This window comes from Cryptomeria japonica, chromosome 8, assembly GCF_030272615.1.
Source record: "Cryptomeria japonica chromosome 8, Sugi_1.0, whole genome shotgun sequence".
Taxonomy (NCBI): Eukaryota; Viridiplantae; Streptophyta; class Pinopsida; order Cupressales; family Cupressaceae; genus Cryptomeria; species Cryptomeria japonica.
In genome coordinates, this window is record NC_081412.1 from 443,446,624 (window position 1) to 443,460,899 (window position 14,276).

Consider the following 14,276-nt stretch of genomic DNA (forward strand, 5'->3'; position numbering starts at 1 on the left):
CCTCAGGACTAGCCTTAACTGTGACAACTTGATTGTCAGCTACAAACTTCATGGATCCATGAAGTGTAGATGAAACAAATCCCAAAGCATGAAGCCATGGTCTACCTAAAAGGAGGTTATATGACAAAGGGCCTAGCATCACATGCACAAGGGTCGGGATAGTGACAAGTCCAACCTTCAAGGATAGTATGATAGTCCCTATAGTGGTTTTACCATGGTTATCAAATCCTCGAATGAATAAGGAGGTTGCCAAATAATTTGGATCCACCTTGAATTTTGGAAACAAATCTAAACTACAAACATTTAATGCAGAACCCGTATCAATAAGTGTCCGTCTAATACCAACACCATTTACATGAACAATAATCATTAAAGGATCCACTAAATTTCTTACTGTGGGAGGTGGAAGTTCAGGCGGATAGAAAGTAATATTCGGTGAATCTGCATGCATATGATCCATCAACGCATTGACATCCACTAGTCTCGTAGAAGAGGGTAGCAATATCTTTTGCAAGGCTTCCTACAATATACTTGGTACACCGGAGCAGTTTGAAGAAAATCCCATAGTGAGATCTTAGCCCGAGTAAAATTAAGTTGCTCGACAAGGTCATAGTCACTAGGTCGCTTATCCACCGAGAAAGGTGCCTTAGGAAGGATAGGTTGAGAAGGAGGTAGAGAAGTTTGCATTTGTTCAAGAACTTGTTTGTTCTTTCGAGTATTGTATGTGTGAGCAATGGTATCATGAGAAGATTGCTTGGATTGCATGAATATAGTGTACAAGTTGGAAGTTTCTCCTTTGAAAGGTTTCCCATCAATGGTTTTAATTTTCTTAGGTGAAGGACTTTCCATAGTCACATGGATGTAAGGTCTCGTAGGCCTTTGAGGAGCCGTGAAGACAACCATAAAATTCATGGACTCTTCACCTTTGAAAAAGGATGTCGTAGAGGACGACTTTCCCTTGACCTCTCTTATGGATAGAGGTGCTTCTAGGAAATCATCTAAGACTTCATCCAACATATCAAAGTCATCCTTAGATAATGCCTTATCAAAGGCATCAAACTCTAAGAGGAAAAGATCTGACATTAGGCATTCACATCGGGTTCACCAAAATGTAGGGGAGGAGATTTGTCCCCTCCAAGATGATGAATCTTAGAGGACAAACCAATCCGCCGCTACCTCTTTGAATAGGTGCTAAGATGAGCCAAGGGATAACAAAACCAAACCAACAACTATATGGATGTAAATAATAGATTTAGGATGCCAAAACAGTGAAATACATAAAACTAGTTTTACAGAACATAAAAGAATTAAAAGAGGAATATACCTCTGAAACGAGGCGCTCTCAAGTTCTGGACTTTAGTGCGGGATGCGGACTCTAGCATGACACACCATCTTCAGTGCGAGACGCAGACACTAGCACGACACACCGTCATCTGTATGACCTGCGAACGTAAAATCCCAGAAAGACTTTTGTGAACAATTATCGATGCGTGAGGCCTGTTCGCCACCTACGCACACTGAGATGAGAAAAATGTTGAGGGTTGTATAGGGGCCTGCCTCAGTCAGACTCCCGCTTAGGTGTTTCCACCACCACAGACAACCAGATAGATAGATTGGAAAAATAAATAAATTAGTAACTTGATAAATTGGAAAGATGCAAATAGAAACTATACTCTGCTTAAAGGAAGCAAACCCCTATTGCATATAATGTAAAATTGGTAAAATGAAAAGATCAATGCACCTAGATAATATATACAATCAAAATATGAAAGATATATTGCATGCAATGATAGAAGATAAAGGGAAAGCAAAGCATGTATCCAAATCCTCATTGTTTGAGATACAAGTGTGACAAAGCCCTTGGTATGTGATTGTTGGTGAGATTTGCTACGCAATAGTTGCAGCTAGATATTGGTAGAAACATGTCCAAGAGAGTAGAGACTGATAGTACACTATGGGAGCCAAGAACCCAAGATGGGAACCCCTCCAAATGAGCTTGGAAGAGTTTTTAAACCCAAAGGAGGCACATAGAGCCGTTACAGAAAAATGTGAGCCAAAAGACACGCGTCGGCCAGCATACGAGTCTCTGCCAGATTCAAGATTCCGTATGTTTACTGGGACGTTAGCATGACACGAGGACATTCACGTGTCGTGTTATTGTCCGACCAAAGATAAACCCAAAGGGGGTTTTGAGGCATACAAAGGCACTTTGCCTTTTGAGCCCATGATGCCAAAATAGTAAAATTTTGATCATGGAGTTTGTCATTAATGCATTTGGCGTCATGCGTAAGTGTCATAAATGCACTGGATGCAATTTAGGACACTACAATACCTATTTAGAAGCCAAAATTTGTATGTAGATGACCATAAGCTGATTTGTACATATTTAGAGGCACAATTTTGTATATAGATGACCTTGAGCTAATTTGTACCTAGTTAGAGGTCAAATTTTGTATATATAAACGACCAAATGATTATAAATGCATAAATGAGATTTTGTGATAAATTTTGTATCAATGATTCTACTCGAGATTCATGCATTATACTTTTGTCAATGTGTAATTCATGCATTATTAATTTGTCAACATGTGTAATTCATGTGTTATTATTTTGGCAATGTGTAATTCATGCATTATTCTTTTGTCAATGTGTAAATTTTGCATGCCTCTAATGATTTTTACATTAACAAAAAAACTGAATGTTCTTGTGCTTAAGAGATAGCATTGCTATGGTAGGGAGTTGAACATTTGGATGACATGGGAAGCCAAACAGGACCATGGCTAGCAAAAAAATGCCCACTCGGACATGCTCATGCTGATGATTTGTGGATACGACAAACAAAAACCAACACATTGACAATAAGTGACAATAAGTCTAGTTTCAACATTCAAACTTCACACAATGTAGAGAAAATTAATATGTCACTACAAAAGACAATATAAGAGGTACGCTATAGCTACATATAACTATAAAAAATAGAAGTTGGTTTACAAAACATTCTATTGATTTTGATATACTAAACAATTTTTTTAACAATTCTTAAGTAAAAGCACACAAAATTGTGTCATGTTTTAGGCCAACATATCAACACAAGTGAATTTAAGCAATTCTAACTAAAAATTAATTTTAGTCAAACATATGGTCTATAAAGATGCATTATAGCTATCTTATACATGGGCCACAACTTTTAATTTTTCTTTTTGAAATGTAAAAATACCCTTTTATAGATCTATAAGTGATTTTTCCAAAATATATATCTTTTAATATTTTAATTAGTTTTTATATTTTATATTTTATTTTTATTGAAAGTAGGTTAGTAGCGCTAAAATATTAGGTTAATTATCTTGTAAAGAAAAAATACTAAAATTTATTTAAAAATTTTGAAAAAAATAAATGCACTAGAGAAAAGAGTCAATGCCAAGATGATATAATTATTTTCTAATTTGGATAAATAATCAAGAAAAAAAGTGACGCCAAATGGAAAGAGTTATATTTTAGTACACACGAGTTTTCAAATTTATTAAAAAATATATAAACATAACAAATAGTTAAAAATATATATTTTTGCACTAAAGTTTCAAGTTATCAATATACAAAAAAAATTGAAGAGAAAAGGGTAAAATTTACTATATAAAGTGTGACGCTTGGTGTAACTTCAATTTCAATATTTTATCAACAACTAAATTATAGTGTTTACTTTATAAAAGGCACTGCATAGCCTAGGCCCATCCTTATGCCTCCCTATATAACTTTTGTAGGTAAGTACCATCCTCACTAGAAAAAAGTTTGCCGTGTTGTTGTTAAAGGGATGGTGATTGAATCACACTCTTGCAGGGGAAGCTAGGGCCCACCAGAAGGCTAGCGTGCCAACGTGCCCTTTAAAAAATATATTTACATTTTTTTAATATAATTTTTTATATTATTTTTTAAAATGTATTTTATTTATATTATATATTTTATTTTCCATATATTTTATTTATATTATATTTTTAAATTTATTTTATTTATACTTTTTTTTTTTATCAATAATCGGTTTAAGATTTATATTGCTTGAAAGGAAAGTATACATGCCTTTAGTTGCTCAACAGCAATCCACAGAATGGGGTCTCGCCCCTACAATAGCAAAAAGAACCTGAGACAGAAACCACACCTACAAAGCCTCCCATACTAGATGCATTCCTTACAACTAGGAATCCCCACCCAAAAAACCGACAACCCACAAGAGACCATCCTATCGAAACCATCCAAGGGCTTCCTCCCTGGAGAAGTTGGGAATGGCCTGACTGGGACCTGCCTTGGGCAACTCCATCCTGACACCCGTCATGGTTCTTGGCCATCCACCACCTTCGCATTCTTCCGCGAGATTTGGTGACGCACTAGGGGCCGCCCATCTTCGCAAATTGGAGCCTGCGACTTCACCGGGGTCTACTTGCCACGCATTTTCACTCTCTCCACTGGTCCCAACTCCCGCACAAATTCCATAATTTCCCGCCACCCATTCCTTGCATCCTCCCTCTGGGATTCCACCGAACGAGAAGCCAACACACCACCAGAGGCTGCACTGCTTCATTTCCCCCACCTAAGCACCTCCACGACCCTTGCTCCATTCTCAGACCCATACCAATCTCCGCTTGAGCCACCACCTCCGCTAGGCCACCCGACCATTTTGGTCTCAGTACTAGGGACACCACCCGCAACACCTCCTCCTTTGAACCTCCCACCATCAAAGCCAGAACCACGAACAGGGATGAAACATCCAAATTTGTTCATGGGTGGCAGTCAGTGTCCAAGAATTCTTCCCCAAACATCAGGCGAACAACCCTCCAGAAATCTTCCTCATCCACCCTGAAAACATTCAACAAGTGGTTGCTTGAGATTGTGCCTCGAAATGCAGGCATTTGACCTTCTATAAACAACGAGAAGTTGGCTTCCATCCTTCTCCAAAGTCATAGCCAAAACCAGCACTCGTAATAGCCAAAACTATCCTCTGCACAAATGCCAAAAAAAAAGGAAAACAAGGGCCTAAAATAACAATCCGCAGCCACTCCAAAAATTAATTTCTTTGCATGCATCACCTTATACCACTCATCACGCATCATCCGCAAAACAAAACTCCATACACTGACATCATTACACCTACGTCGCCATTACACAACTTGCTGCTAGTTTGATGGAAACATACCACGCGAGCCATCCCCACCCCTCCATCATGCGTATCTAAATGGATCACACAAGTCTCAACACCACGTCTCAGGTTCCCCTTTCAAACACAAAGCACCTTCATCCAAAATCTAAGGGACTCACATCCCTTAAGTCTTCAAAGAAATTAAAATGATCAGCCAACGAACCTTTTTCACCTACGATCGAAAGCCTATCAGCCTCAGTATTCGCTTCCCTGAGAACATGCGATACCTTATAATCCTGAAACCCACTCAGAAGGTTATTCATCCTTCTGATATGTTTATCCAGGTGCCAAGCCTCCATCCGTCACTTAGCAATACCATTCACCACTAACTGGGAGTCCCCTTCAAGATGGAGTTTTTTCACCTCCAATTTCTTCGCCAAAAGAATTGCTTCAATTGCCGCTTGACACTCAACTTCATTGTTAGTACCATCCACCAATCTCTTTGCTCCAAGAGCAATAATACTACCATTCTCATCACGAGCTATGACCCCTGCCTCAGAGATCCCGAGATTCCCCCTTGATGCCCTTTCAAAGTTGATCTTGGTCCATCCCTTGTCTGGCGGAATCCACTCCTGGGTTTTATCGCCCATCCTAGGAGGATAAACCCTCAAAAGCCCATTAGCAGGCCCAATGTAACTTTTATGGTTTGAACTAAGGATGTAAGCACTACAGGCAAGAAGTCCCACTATTTCTCCTAGGTTCTCCCCAAGGTAAAGCATGCTCCATTGTTAACATGGTAGAGACGAATCTGTGGGGTTTGAACCTAGGTTGTAGGCACTACAGGCAAGAAGCCCCACCATTTCACCAAAGGGTCATCCCCTTTATACTATTTATTTTAACTTATATTAAAAATATAATTAAAATATAATGAATAAAATATTAAATAAATCTAAAGTTTAAATAAGACCATCCTTATGTCTATTAATAAATATTTAAAATGTATATAGTAGTTTGTAATAGTGGATGAATAATACTTCTATATTTAATTTTATAAAACTGAATGAATTCTATAAGTGAATAAATTTTACAAGGGAAAAAACTTTCACTTATAAGTTTAATATAATTCATAAGTTAATAAACTTTCACTTATAAAACTTTATAAATTTATAAAACCTATAAAACTCATTAAACTTTCACTTATATGTGAAATTTTATTCACTTTATAAACTTTATTCACTTATAAGTGAAACTTTATTCACTCATAAGTGAAACTTTAAAAACTTTACTAAATTTATGAAGAAACTTTTATAACTGAAAGTTTATTCACTTATAAGTAAAACTTTATAAACTTTATTAAACTTATAAGTGGAACTATATAATTGAAAGTTTATTCACTTATAAATTTATTCACTTTTATAAAATTAAATATAAAAGTATGTATCCTCATTATATATTTAATAATTATTCACTTTTATATTTCATTTTATATACTAGCCTATATATATTACTATTATTTTATTTTATATAATAAAATAATTAGTTAATATATAAATAGGCTATTGTATTATTAGGCTTAGGTTTAGGCTTAATGTTTAATTAGAATTACGCTATGCTTAGGATTTAGAGTTATGGCTACAATGTGGGTAGGGTTGGGGTAGATATCATGGTTAGGCAATGGTAAGGGTGGGGGAATGAGGATTATGGTTAGGATTAGGGTAATTTATTTTGGGTTAGGGTTTAGGGTTAGGATGAGGATTGTAATTAGGGTTTACCTCATGGTTAGGGTTATGATAGGGGATCGGTTTAGAGTTAATGTTCCATTTGGCTTAATTTGAAGTTAGTTTTAAGGTTGAATTGATTCTATTTAGTTTGTATTAGGGTTCAATTTGTTTTAGTTGTAGAAATGGGGTTCCAATTAGTTTAATATTTAATTGCATGGAGGAGGTTAAGGGTTTATTTCAATTTAGTCTAGGTTTAAGGCTCAATATGGTCTAGGATTTAGGGTTGAAACAAAGGTTAACATTGGTGAATTCATTAGTTTTCACTTTTAATCTTTTTATGTAGTGTTCTTCCAATTTGAGAGGTTATAATTGTTATATTTTACATAAGTGTTCTTCTATGGTTAATCTAGTTTTCTATTCTTCTTTTATTTAATTACGCTACATGATTCCTTTTAATAATACATCTATGTTTTTTTAATTTTATTTTAAAAATATATTTAAAATCATTAAAAATATTCATATGTCAAACTTTTAGAGTTGATTGAATGCATATATGATGTTTATATTAAGGAAAAATTATTTTAATATATTTAAATTAAAATGCACAATCATATAAATTTGATCTAAAGATTAATAAAATATTATTCAAATTGATATCAATTATCTTTTAAATTATTTCTACCTATAAAACTTAAATAAATTAATTTAAAATGTTACGTCACATTGATATAATATTTTATATCAATAATATGACTAACTTAATATTATGTTAAATCATTATGTTTTTTCCGGCACCGTTTTCCCTTGGCATTGTTTACCCCGAGGCCTGCGGACGATGGCACTTACCTGGAGAAGCCGTATAGGGAGGCATAAGGGCCTAGGCTATGCAGTGCCTTTTAAAGGGCTGCATAGCCAGTGCCGTTGAAGCCAAATTTTAGATAGTCTTTAAAACTAAAATAGTAGCAAAAAAGCCATCCTTTAAACATTCGGCTTGTTCATAGCACTGCTATAAATTGAAAAAAAAAAAAAAAATGTTGTTTTTTCAAATTTCTGTTAAAAGAACAGTCAAATTTTGAGACCAATTACAGAAATTCATCAAGAAACAAATACTGTACTTTTAACAAAATACTATCAAGGCACATGGCTACTAAGTAAAATATAAGGTTTAATCTCAATCATTGATATATATAGAGACTTACAAAATAATATCAAGAAATTCATATTATCTGTTGATATCTACATATACTAGACGTTTAATTAAATAACATTATGTTAAGAAAGACAATTTTCTAAAACAGTTACAACAGCCAGTAAGGTACAAAGATTTTTCTTAAAAATGAAAGCAAGAGAATATCTCACTACTTAAATAGTATTATGCCTCTAACTTTATTCCTTCCCCATGGTCTCTGTTAACCCTCTACATTCATTCCTCTAAATCTGATCTGTGCTAAGCAAACTTTCTGCAAAAAAAACTCCCCTAAATCTGATTCGTTCTAACCCAATATAGCCATGCAAGGTTTAAATATGATCTTAAATATAATGAAGCCACGAAAAGGCAAGGGTACAAGTGTTAAGAATTAGATTACTATTGGTAATAAGATTTAGATTTTATATATCTTTAGTGATTGAAAACTGAAACAACAATCAAATTAATATATAATATAACAATAAATAAATAAATATATGTTTAACATTTATTAATAAATAATATTAATAAATAATTATCATTCATAACATAAATTAAATAATTTAATACTAATAATTAAATAAGGGTCATGACCTTCTCCTCGCTTAAGACTTCATATTGTCTAAGTTCAATTAACTCTCATTTTATTTGATTATAAAAAAAAATCAGTGTCAAAAGAAAATATCTTACATCTAAAAAACAATAAACAAAATTATAAAAAATATATTGGCTAAAGAAGGATGTCGTCAATGATATGAGGAAATGCTTCCATTTGTTTTAAAAAGATAAGAATTGATTTTATTAAATCTAATTTTATTCTCTCTGCTTTCCTTTGCCTTGAAGAATTGGTGTCAGTGTTGATCACTATGCTCCTTTACTGTCTATTTAGCATCTGTCAAGGAAACAACCTAAGAAAAAACTTGGAAGAATGTTGAATCCTAATGGGCAATTCCTGATGTGAGAAACTTACTAAGGGAGACACATTTGGGGTGGTGGACATACAACAATGAAGAACAATTGAAGGCACATACAACAATTTAGAACAATCGAAGGCAGTTATCACCAAGGTTGCACAAATTGACTTCATTGCAGAGAACAATATCTCACTTTCCAAAATCAAAGAAATGTGTAACAAGAAGAATGACCAACCACAAGATCAATACATTGTATTCTAAGACAATAATACAATACATTGTACCAATTTAATCTCATGCACTAAGCAAATGTATATGAAAAAATAGATGACCTTCCACACCTTTTTGCCCTACCCATGCAATTGCTAGTCTTTAAATTATGGCAAAACCAAAAATAAAAGAATGACTCTTTTTATTTTCTCCATCAACATATCTAATCTAAATTGATAATAATAGATCCAAACTCTGAAAATAAATAGTCTATTGGTAAAATAAAAAAAATTAAAAAAATTAATGAATGAAAGTTTTTAATCTTCTGTTTCTTATGCACTCTTTCATCTGATGATGGATCACATAACAAACAATAGAGACTGAAATTTGATGATAATAATCCTTCTTTTGTCACAATCCATCATAATTCTTGTTGTTGCTTCTGGTTCAGATTGATTGTGATTTTTTACATCAATTTTTGGGATCACCATGGATCATAGAGTGATCCAAAAAATTGATGTAAAAAAATACACACAATCTAAACCAGAAACAACAACCAGAAATAACATCCATAGAATCAAACAAATTTTCTTCTTCAGACAAACAGTCTGTGATCCCACAACAGACAACATTTGCTGAAAATCTGATGAATAGTACTCCCCAATCATAATTCTTGTCGCTGCTTCTGGTTCAGATTGATTGTGATTTTTTATATCAATTTTTTGGATCACCATGGATCATAGAGTGATCCAAAAAATTGATATAAAAAAATACACACAATCTAAATCAGAAACAACAAGAAGAAATCATAAAATCAAATAAATTTTTCTTTGGACAAACATTCTTTGACCACACAACAGACAACATTTGCTGAATATCTGATGAATAATACTCCCCTCTTCCACACACAGATTTTTCGTATGCTTGTTCCAAAGATGCAGAGCATACGACGCCTTCTCCATCTGCAACATCTTCACGCCCCTCCAGTTACCCTCAACCGAATCCGCCGTTCTGTTGGTAAAAAACTTCGGAATCTGATTCCAGTTGACAGGATAAAAAGCAACGGGAGACAAGATATGGAACAGAACATCACTTCTGTGAGTGATTTTCCTGACCACGCGTGTGGCCAAGTACGGGCCATTATGACCCCACTGACTACCATTAAAGCTCCGGGCGATTTCTTCAATAAACTCCCAGACCAGCGGGTGTCCCTTTTCGAATACCAGAACTGCATTATTTAGCCGGTTCCACTGCCCCAGAGGGTCCACACTCTGTGCGCCAATTACATTCCGTAATTTGGCCATGCTTTTCAGGATTATGACATCGCTGTCGATGTAAATTCCGCCGTACTTGTAAAGAACCGCCAGACGGCTTATATTTGAGAGATTTTGACCAAAACCTATTTTTCCAGGGTCTGCTTTTCCCGAGGTTATGTTCCTCAGCCATCCTTCGGCCGCCGTTCCGCTGAACAGGAAATTTAAATCTGGTGCCGCCGCTTTAACCCTGAATCCTCTGTTCTGAAACGGCTGCAGAATTTCCTGGCCCTTTTTGGAGTGCATCGGGCGGGAAGTCATGAGCAGGCAGGCAGAGGGGTGAAATTTAAACACGCTTTCCATGGAAAGCCGCTCCCGCGGGCCGAGGGGTTTGGGATTTGAAATCCATGTCGTAAAGAAACGAATTTTGCAATTTCTGAAGAAATTTCTCACCTTTGATGGAAATTGAGCTGAAATTGCGTCTGATAATAGATTGTAGCGGCTCAGATTTTCTGTGAACCATCTGATTCTTTCATCCTTGGTCATATTTCCAAGGGCTTTATTCAGGTGAATAATCTTTCTTTCTTCATAAAGAATTCTCCATTGTGTGGAAGAAAAGTGATGGAATCCATTCACAGTAATGTAGCAGTGAAGGAAGAACAGGAATGAAACTGCTATTACAGCAACAGAGATTTTTAAGAATTTATTTTTCTTACAATCCAGAGTGTAAATTATCTTTGTCATCGTGAATCAGATTGTCTGTTCTTACTATTTTTTCTATAAATAACAGATACGATAATCTCTATATACGATAATATCTATATATACATATATATAGAAATATATACACATACTGTTTCATTCTAGTTCGAGTTTTACAGAGTAGTATTTATATCGTATTTTTATTTTTTAGTAATTTATAGTATTTATTTGAAGTAATACGATTGACACTTGCAGATCTGAAAGAATAAAGCTGTGGAAAGGGACGAGGGTGTCTTCCTGCTCCGCCCAAGCCCCTACGGTGAGAACAGCAGCCAGAGTCTGAGTCCTTGCGTTTGCTGAATCCCAAGGCCTCAACAATGAAAAAAAAAAGCTAGGGAACGTGTGGGACAGCGGAGAAGGAGAAGTCAACAAACCCTGACAAAGCCCTGGTATCGGAGGATGCAGACATCTTAGAGTCACAGCCAGAGTGCGACAACTCCGAGAAACACGGCCTGCAGGGTTCAACGTCTCAGCTTCATGAGGACCCACACCACGCCCTGCTTCATTCGGATAGCAGAACAAACAAAAACGCCCAGAATTCTACTCCCGTGACTCCTTCCAATGGACTTCTGAAGGTAACTCTATCTCTTTCGAGTTTCGTGATGATATTGTACAAGTAATTTCTGACTGCAAAGCTAAAACAGTAGTTTTATTTTTTCCGATAGGGGTCCCCACTGAACAAGATTTTTTTAAATGGGCCCGAAACACCTAGGAGGTCAAATGCTGGGCCATAGAATCTTTTAGGTAATCCAGACTCAAAGGGATCATATTTATCTATAATTATTTTATTAGGAAAATAATGTTTATTTTTCATTTCTAAAATTAAAATGAAATGGAAATGAAATTTTTAGTGAAATAAGATGATAATGAAATAGGAGTTCAAATGCAATGAAATGATTTACATGCAATTGAATGATCAACATTGTTTTATTATGAAATTGGGGATTGTCATTGCTAATAAGCAATTGAGTGCAAGTGAATGCAGGAACGGGTGAACGCAAATGAAGACAAGAACATGGTCCATGTAGAGTTGTTTTAGCTCATGGACTTCACTAGAATAGATGGAATCTCACACACCACTTTAGAATATATATATATATATATATATATATATATATATATATATATATATATATATATGAGAGAAGAGTTGGTGTGTTGTCGGTGGTGATAATTGTTGACATATGATGAAGCGGTGATAATGTATGTTGTCATTGATGTCAATAAGTGAACCGGTATATAGGTATGGTACGATTTTGCAAAAAAAAAATAAAAATTGTATTTAAATTTTTCATTTTATTAACATTTCGCAGTTTTATTTATTGTAAAATTTAAAAATCAAATCAAAAAAATTATTTTTGTATTGAGAGGGGGTCCCATGACCACCCCCCTATACATCGTACTGCCCTACCGTGACTATTTTGCAGAAGGCTTTGTACCTGACCCTGCTACCGAGTCTCCACCGCTACTCGTTTCTCCCGCCACCTGTCTCTTCCGTCGGCCACAACCTTGGTCGGCGATCTCCTTGCCAATGATTGCTTCCTTACCGACCACCATCTTCCGAATATCTCTGGTGGCCCCTAAACCTGCTTCGATTCTTGGCGACTCCTCGTTGCAGTTTTCTCGGCCCAGCCGATAGCTTCGTTTGGTCTTCCCGACGCCTGTGTTGTCTCCCACAGACCGATGACTTAACCTCCACTGACAACTTCTCCTCGGCGGCTCCTTTCCTCATCGGTGCTGCTCCTTTATCAGTCCCACATCCTTCCGTCGATGGTTTGTTCTTCTCGGTCGTCGTCAGCATATGGTTGTCATTGCATGCCGGGAGTCCTCACCGACGACCTTCAGCTCTGGCCCATCCACATAGTCACCACATCACCTGTCCAGTTGGCTGCCACGTCCACTTACGACCCATCCACACAAAGAGTCCAGTCAATTCAAAGTCAGTACCCCAGTTGGCTACCACGTCAACCCGACACAATGAGTCACCATGTCATCGTATGGACAATACAGTCATATGCCCCGTCACCTAACACGCGTTTGTCACGTCAGCACCCACTAGGCGCCAACACAACAAGTCATGTCATCATTTACAATGAATCTAGTTCTGCCACGTGTCAAGTCTGTACTGTACGAACATCCAATCAGACAGGGAGGCGAAGTTTTGGCGACGGTCATACGACCATCAAATTTAACCTTGCAAATTGCTGACGTCATCATTTAAAAAAAAAATTGGCAGACCCCTCTCATTGGGCTTACCGATTTTGCAGTTCAACTTCAAATGGTCATATCTTGCTCATTTTTGCTCCTTTTTTGGTGCAATTTTTTTTTAAATGGGATAATTTTTTATGTACTTTCTTTTGGTGGAATTATTTTCTGATTTTGATGGACATATTTTTCAAAATTCTCAGTTTCTGGTGACTATATCTGTCCAATCCCCATTTTTACAACTTCCGGAACTCTGTTTGGGATCATACGAACTCCTTTTTAGGTGTCATTTTTTTTTAAAGTGCATAATTTTTTTTCTACTTTCATAATATGCTATCAGTTTATAGTGATTTTGGGTAGAAATTGTACTTTCAACATATGGTCTTTTTTGGCCAATTTGGCACTTGTATTGTATAGATCTATCTTTCTAGTCTTTTGCATTGTAGTTCTTAGCCTATTGGGACAGTTGTAAAACAAAATTAGAAGTCCACCTTGCCTTTGTTTGCAAGTGGCCTATTGTACATGCACTACATATAAAGTGCCAAAATCATCTTTTTGGGGGGTACTTTGATTGATTGAATTTGGGAGGGTGTCTCTTGTGCTTTTGTGCTCTTGTGTTCCTTCCTTTTGTTGCTATGGGTTCTCCTAAGTTTCCTCTCTTAACTCCTCATAATTATGCTACTTGGAAAATTGATGCATGGAGTAAACTTATGGAAAAAGGACTAACTCATTATATTGATGGAACTATTGTTGCTCTTGCTAATCCTATGATTGATACTGTTGCTCACTTAGATTGGCTCACTAAAAATATAATGGCAATTGGTACCTTAAGAAAGTATGTATCAAAGGATCTCATCTTTCATATTGAGAAATGTACTCTAATCCAGGATGCTTGGCAAA

General features: G+C 36.0%; 1 protein-coding gene across 1 annotated transcript; it reads right to left on the reverse strand.

Moving 5' to 3' along the window:
- Positions 1-9,498: 9,498 nt before the first annotated feature.
- On the reverse strand, positions 9,499-11,182 carry LOC131053020 (uncharacterized). Its single transcript, XM_057987643.2, has one exon. The coding sequence runs from the start codon at positions 11,151-11,153 to the stop codon at positions 9,963-9,965; it is 1,191 nt and encodes a 396-aa protein (XP_057843626.2). The 5' UTR covers positions 11,154-11,182; the 3' UTR covers positions 9,499-9,962.
- Between the last annotated feature and the right edge of the window lie 3,094 nt (positions 11,183-14,276).

What these genes read in the sequence shown, in the direction of transcription:
- LOC131053020 (XM_057987643.2), bottom strand. Translation starts at nt 11,153, where the DNA reads ATGACAAAGATAATTTACACTCTGGATTGTAAGAAAAATAAATTCTTA.